The sequence below is a fragment of the Eurypyga helias genome, unplaced genomic scaffold, assembly GCF_000690775.1.
Source record: "Eurypyga helias isolate BGI_N326 unplaced genomic scaffold, ASM69077v1 scaffold17823, whole genome shotgun sequence".
NCBI lineage: Eukaryota > Metazoa > Chordata > Aves > Eurypygiformes > Eurypygidae > Eurypyga > Eurypyga helias.
In genome coordinates, this window is record NW_010242050.1 from 19472 (window position 1) to 27213 (window position 7742).

General features: G+C 40.7%; 1 protein-coding gene across 1 annotated transcript; it reads right to left on the reverse strand.

The window, feature by feature from the left end:
• Positions 1-2204: 2204 nt before the first annotated feature.
• On the reverse strand, positions 2205-5823 carry BAALC (brain and acute leukemia, cytoplasmic). The gene is made up of 3 exons (XM_010148962.1): positions 5799-5823; positions 5462-5631; positions 2205-2309 (listed from the first exon to the last, which is right to left on the reverse strand). The coding sequence occupies exons 1-3, from the start codon at positions 5821-5823 to the stop codon at positions 2205-2207; spliced, it is 300 nt and encodes a 99-aa protein (XP_010147264.1).
• Between the last annotated feature and the right edge of the window lie 1919 nt (positions 5824-7742).

Consider the following 7742-nt stretch of genomic DNA (forward strand, 5'->3'; position numbering starts at 1 on the left):
GTTAGCCAAGTAGTATTGCCCAGATAGTTCTGTGCCAAGGCCATCTCCTGCAAACCATCCTGTCACATCTCACAGATACGGGACTCAAAACCTGCCTCCCTGCTGACTGCTGACATACAGCTGTTTCTCATACTGATCTGCCGTGCAGCGTTGTAGCCTTGCTTCTGTTGTGTGACCCAAGCCATCAGATGCATCTGGTCTGGACATCATTACGAAATCATTTCTTTGCTAGTAAATAATCCCACTGCCAGGACTCCTGTTTTCCTTGTATCTACTCACCCTAATGTGGTACCCACCCAAGACAACTATCTGTGGAACAGCTTCTTACACAATGAACCTTTCCTTTTGCCTTCCTTCAAAATCCCCTCTACCCTTTCACACACCAGCATCATTAATCACTTTCTGTAGCTTTCCGGCGTCATAGGGGTTTACACTGCGCTCTCTGCCAGCAAGTCCTTTGAAGCAGAAGTGGGTTACATGTCTGGCACAGAGCTGAAATGGCTCGCCTTCTGCTCTGCACAAATAATGCAGAATCCTAAATGCATGCTTTCAATTGGGTCAGTACATGGCCACTGACAATGGCTATCCATTTCTAAACTGATGTTGCTGGGCTGATACAGCCACTGTTTATTGTCAGAGTGAGTCAATTCCCTTCCTGTCCTATAATTTTCCAGCGTGTTGGCAGAAAGCCACAAGTCGGAAGGACATATGCAGACGGCCGTTGTCTTACCCGTACAACACTATTTTCAATATTTTTTAGTTCTTCCACGTAAATATGCAGCACAAGTTCGCTTACCAGATAAAACACTGGCCTGCAGAAAGGTTAGCACAAGTTCTTTTACCCTTTTTAGGGCATCTAAAAGTAAATATTTTGTATATGTAGACTATTGTATGCAAAAATCACACACTGACTCTGGATTTCAATTTGCTTTTGTGTCAGAATAATCAATGAACAATTCCCTATTGCATAGACTTGTACTCCGAGGAAAATATTAAATACTCACACACCTAGCAGCAAGTTATTAAAATGATCCTAACATGGAATAATTTAGGATTCAGTCCTACAATTCTATTTGTACTTATTTGCCTACTTGCAAAAAAAGGACTTCTTACAGTTCATACATGGACTTTCTTCCCAATGCGATCTGTTGGTTATGAACAACCTTTGAATAGTTATTTTAGATGATTCCCTAAGAATACTCATGTATGTCTGATGGGGGAGGCAAATGAATTTACTTCTTTTATCTTCATAAACATACAAACTCACAGAGAATATATATTATTACTTCTATATTAAGAAGTAATATATTGAATTAATTCCTGGTCCTTACTAAATTGAACATTTATATTTTTAGCTGTATATTTATGTTAAGCATGGAGTACTATTATACAGGATGCTTACAATGCAATTAAATAAGTTCTGGACAGCAAATCAACTATATTTGGTCAGATAAAGTTAATTTTTGGAGCTGTCATTGGAATATGATTTTAAGAATTATGGTTATTTTCATGTAATGTTAATGATCACTTATTTCCAAGTCAGTCTTGGTCTCTACATAATTTTACAGGCATGTATAAGATAACCAAGTAGCCAGAACTCTACCTGCCAGCTAAGATTAGGAACTTCAAGTAAGGCTGATCAGTATGCAAGTTACTGTTTTTAAGACAGAAATTCTGTCAATACAGAAAATAAATTAAAACTAAGTAATTAAAAGTTTTATATATAAAAAGGTTACTATATGACTTATCTATATATAACCAATATATATAGTTTAAAAGATTTAGTTGAAGACACCTTTGTGTCTCTTTCTGAGATGTCTGGGTTTGACTCTTATGAAAGTGAGCATTCTAAATTAACACCATGGGTTTGAATGTACAAACTTGAAACCCCTTACGACTGAAAATGCAGATTCACTTGTTCCTTTCCTGTTTTAAATTTCAGTGAACATAGGACTCAGTGAAAACCAATTGGCATGAATTTTGGTGTATGTCTTTGCAGTGCCACTGCTTTGGACAAATGACGTCTGAACATCCTACAGTGTCTGCAGCTGGTTTCTACAAGACTTGTTTCTGAAGGCACTCAGCAGCAGCTGCCTGCTGTATTCAACATGGAACATCTGGAGATCTTCCTCTCTTCAGTGACAGATGGTGTTTGGTGCGCAGCGAAGCATTGTTAGGTCCATCCTCACCTGTGCATTTCTTCATTAATTAACAGAGTTCTTTGTTTTCCTTCTGTCACTTTGTCTGATGCTTTTTGTAACATTAATGGTGACTTCTTTTGTGGACTTTTTCTGTGTGTCCCATTTACTCTGTGAAGGTTTTAAACAGTACAGTGAGTTCCACACTGACAGCACAAAGAGTCATTGATGATTACCTTCTAATTTATGCAAACAGTTCTACGTAATAAACAGAAAGACTCCAGCATTCTTCACGCAGTACTGTGATGTGGAGCAACCTTCTCATTCAGCGTGGATGCAAGCTTTTGTAACTGCTATAAAGGCTGTGGACGTCAGCAGACTTTGGATCAACCCTCTCGGCTATAATTGTCTTCTCTGCACACGTGTATTCTAAAAGTGGAGTAAATAAATCTGCTTGAGTCCAGAAGTGGAAATTAGGGGTTCCTTTTGCTGCTACTGGGAGTTGAGCAGGACTAGCCTGAGACAGAATTTTCTCTACTTTATGTTGCTTTATTTTATGTCTATGTGAAAATAGTTTCAAAATAGCACTTAGTTCTGCCAGCATATAAGACCCATGTACAATAGATGCCTTTCACAGCTTCATCAGATTATTTCCAAATATTCAAAGAAGTCAGTCTGCCTGAAGCATGCAAGTGCATCCCTAATTTAAATTTATTCTTCTCCATCGCCTAGTCTCTCTGCTTGTTGCCATAAGCAACGCACTATACTGCACAGTAAACTGGATAGGTCTAGCAACGGACATTCAGAACAGGGCTGATAGCGATGCACAGCTGATCTAGGTGGGTTTGATTATTCTATTTCCAGAGTTTCATGAGACAATTTGTAAGTGTGAAGAGTGCCAGGTAAATTAGTCATCGTCTACATGATAATAATGCCAGGTGGAATATTTTCTGGTAAACTTCCACTGACATGAGTGGAAGGTACATACTTATCTGAGAGCAAAATCTGGTATTTATTTGCCGCTATGTATTACTTCACATTTCTGCAGCCTTAATACACCAGGTCCTTCACTGTCTACTCTCCCTCTGCTCCGGTTCACACAAGGGCTCTCCAAAGACTACACATATGAAAATCAAATCAGGTTGTTGTCAGTCAGTGACATAATCTGGATACCACCTTTGCCTCTGGGGTGCCTGACTTCTGTTGCCTTCACTGGTATCACAACTCCTTTCATCAGCAGCATCTTTTACTTCCAAGTTGTTTTGACATTACCCTCATGAGAGGGTACTAAGATTTCCCAGGTGTGGCCCATGTCAAACCCTTTCCCTTTCGACACCACAAATTGTACCCTGTCACATAATTGATGGTGGGGGTAAGGCAATAGGATGCCTTAGAGCTTGATGCCTGAGATAATGAGAAACAAAGAGGTAAAGCAATTTATCCTCTACTACCCCGCAGGCTGATCGCAAAGCCCAAGTCTCCTGAGAGCACCGTGTACTGCATCGTATTGTGTCCTACAGCACGCAGAGATAAAGGAAAACCTGTAGTCAGTGTGAATGTTCGGGTGAATAAAATGAGCACATTTTGAGTTGAAGGCAACAGCCACATTCTCGACTCCACACACCTGAACTTTAGGTGTCCAAATTGGAAACTTGCTCATCTTATGCTTCTCTAAACAATTTGTGGAGAAACAGAGATTCAGAAAAGCAAACCAGAGCTGGAGCCTAGCTTAGATACTACACTTTTACTGCAGGGAAATACATTTCTTTTTTAAAAGACTATAAGAAGTTCAGGTAAATTACCTTCCTTTCTTAGACACCTGCACTAGATGCATAGAATAATGTAAATGCCCTACTTCTCAACAGAAATTTCTTTGCACTGGGTTGCAACAGTGCAGACATATATTACTGAATGTATCTTAGCTAGAAAAGGGCAGGAGGATACATTCAAAGCCATAGGGCCCCAGGTCAGCAACCCACACTTCACTGAGTACTCCCATTACATTCAACACTCACATTATTAATATGTTGTGGGAATTTGCCCATACTTCCTATTAAGTCTAAATACAGAAGTAATTTTTCAATCACTTACAAAATTAGACAAACAATTTTCTGTGTCCGTATGTCAGGCATACACTATAATTCTCAAGTGTGGCCAAGTCTTTTTCAAATTGGATTAATAATTATGTTAGTTCTGTTCAACCATATCCAACCCGACCAATTCATCTGTCTCTGTGGGCTAGTGGCTATGACAGGCATTTATGTTTTTCATTTACAGCAAACCCATGGCTCTGGATGTCATGCTGCTGTAGAATGTGTCCCTCTACATCTGGAGCTGCAGTAGTGGAAAGATACAGCCGGATCCATGTCACCGGGGAATATTTCTGTACTACATCGGTACAGAAGAATATACAGTGAAGGTGTAAAATAAACAGATGGGTACCAATGTGTTGTTTTGTTAGCAAACGCAAGGCAAAGGTTGGTCAAAATTCCCTTTTTCCCTTGCCCAGTCCCCCTGGGTTTAAATTTACCCCTGTCAAGGACATCATTCCCTAGAGGGGACAGCTTCTTATGGGGTGGGTGTAGTGGTTCTGCCACATGCCATGCTCAGAGGTCTTCCCACCTGAGAAATGGAGGAAACAGTAAACAAAGCATAGTTTTGAAATTACTTTGATTTGCAGCAGCCCAGCAGCTGCTACACAAACAGGGCAGCAGGTGGAAAGCTGTGAGAGACAGGCAGGTAGGCAGCTGGAAGTTTGGGGTTTGGTCTAGCCCCAATGCCTTGGATGTTCGTACATTATTGTTATCCTGGATGATCCTTCTACAACATATACAACATATAGGTGATAAGAGGGGAGGACCTGATCCAAAGCCTACTGAAGTTATTGGAAAGACTCACATTGACTTTTTCAGGCTTCACATCCAGCCTTGAATGAACCAGGGCTCATGCAGTGCGCATCATTTAAGCAAAACAGCAATTAAGGAAAAAAGCTCATTCCTGTTCAGATAATTAACCTAAACAGTTCGCACAATACATGCCACAGCTGGACTGAGCTGGAAAAAAATAAGCATGGGGTTTTTTTTTGAAGTAACAAGTGTGTGTGTTGCTCCGGTTGCGGAATAAAACATCAATTTGGTGGCCATTCAGGCATGTGGCGTTGTCAGAGGTGCTGGGCTCAATCACACCGTGGCTGGGGTGCACCCATTTTCTCTTATTCAAGGCATTAAATACAGTTCGACTGCAGCGAGGAAGATTGTCACAAAAATAAGTTTGACCTGGCTGAAACAAGTGCTGCGTGTCAGGGAACATCATTACTCTCTTACCTCTGCTGTCCTGAAGCCATTCTGTCTCTGCATCGTAGCTTCCATGCCGTGGACCAAGGGGTTCGCACACTGAGGGCCACAGTTGTTCCTCTTCTCCGTGTTCAGCATTGCAGCTGTGGCCGACACTGTAGTTACACCTGCCTGAGCTGGTTTCCCATCCTCCAGAAGACCTAGCAGGAATACATGGCGATGTGCAATTAATACTAAGGAGCAGTTTATAACTGATTCCTTAGTATTAATTGCACATTAATACTAAGGAACCCTCTATTTCACCAGGTTTTCGTGACGGCACAAGTCACCGGCAGCGCAGTACGGCACTACAGTGGGAGCAGCCTACCTCCTTCAGTCACTTTTATCCTCATGCTTTCTGTTATTTGGCCTTTCTCCTGCAGTGCACTGCCCTGTGAAACACTGGCTCAGAAAACATGTCAAACCAGTTGAGTGCAGCCTATCAGTAACCTTTTGGTCACCTGCAGATCTCCACAGGCTTCTCCACACACACAGCTGCTTGCGTGGTCAAGGGTTTAACTAAGGACCCAAAGAGGCTCCCCATAAATCTGTTTCAGCTCTGCGAAATGAAGGGGTTAGATGTGAGCAGGAAAGGTGAGACCAATATGGATGGACAGCTCTATTCGTGGCCTTGAACATTTTTTTTTCATCAGAAGTTGAGGAAAGAAATTCAGGAAAAATGTATTTCACACTGTTTTGACTATCAGTAATCAAATAAATGACTAATTTGCTTGCTGCTCTAGCTAAGGCATGCACTGTACAACATTATATTGACCAGCTTAAAATAATTTTATCATCTTATTGCATTAACAAAAATCATTTATAGTGAGTGCAGAGCACTAAACATCTGGTTGCAACACTGGGTTCAAAATCCAAATACAAAGAGCAGGTGGGATGCGTAGCGCTCAGTTTTATTTTTGGCAAAGCTCATTTGTAGCAGGCTTTATGTTCAAATAAAATAATAATCAAAAGCAGATTTACTAACGGGCAATGCACGTATCAAAACTGGAAGAAGCAGCAAGGAGTGAGAGACATGAGAAAAAACAGTAACAATTCATTGCTCCTTGAATTGTGCCATCAAAACCTTCTGCCACCAATCAGGTGGGAATTCAAGCACAATATTAAGGGTATTAAAAAAGAAGGAAAGTCCTGAATTCTTTCCCAGAAATATCTAAGAAAAGTTGCTTTATTAGTAGAAAGCAACATCAGTAGCAGCTAGCAAAGGCAATGACTGAAATCAATAAAGCTTCAAGCACATATTCAAAGTCTTGATATTGAAAATATCTGAAGTTGTGTAAGATTGAAGGAGTCTAAACACCAACTAGTCACTGCATTTCCCTGAGCAGTCAGAAGATGGTGTTAGTTTTCTGACGCCAGTTTAACTTGTAGCGTTGGTAACTAATAATGCTAAGTCATTTACCTTTTGCTAGAAAAAACTTGAAAATACCATTTTGTAGTTTATTTTTAAAACCCCTCAAACTTCAGTCTTTGGAATCTGCCTTTTCTTCTAGATATAAAAACTAATGTCATTCTCCCGTCTAAATCTACAGGCAACTTCCCATAAGACAAGAGTGAACCTCACCCCTCCTACGTCTCCTCAGAGTCCACACCTACTTGTGTTTTAGGTCTTAGCTCTTCCTACCACACCACAGTGCCAGATTGAGAGGCAGAAAAATGGCTTTGTGCAGAACTGTAAGTGGCATAGACTGAGATCATAAACAAAATCAGTTGTCAGGAAGGGAGATGGAGAGACAATTAGTTGTGTGTGAGTCAGAGCTCTAAGCCAGGAGCCACGCCGTAGTCTGCTGCTTCACCTTGCAGTGGAGCTGTGAGAACAAGCTTGAGCACAGCTTTGAACAGGCAAAATGCTCTAGGCATTACATACTAATTCCATTAATTGAATCTTGGGCATTTCAAACATATATGAATTATGAGGTTTTCTTTCTGTGGAGTCATCCTACTAAATTACTTTCCACCATGTGTCCCTTTGGCCATCTGGCCTCTAACTAAATTGTCTGGTGAAACAGCTGTCAGCTGAAAAAGCCACTTTGTTATTAAGCATAATTGTTCATTTATCTGATGGTGTTGCATCTTTTGGTCTCGCACAGAATTATTTTTCTTACATCAATCCATTTCTGGAGGCTGATGCTAGAAATGGTACATCTGGTTCATTTTTTGTCCTCTGTAGTTTGCAGTCTAAGCATCCTTGTTGCATCCTGCATTGCAGGGGAGAGACTTTTTTTTGCAATTGTGCTGGATTCATCCAGGAAAG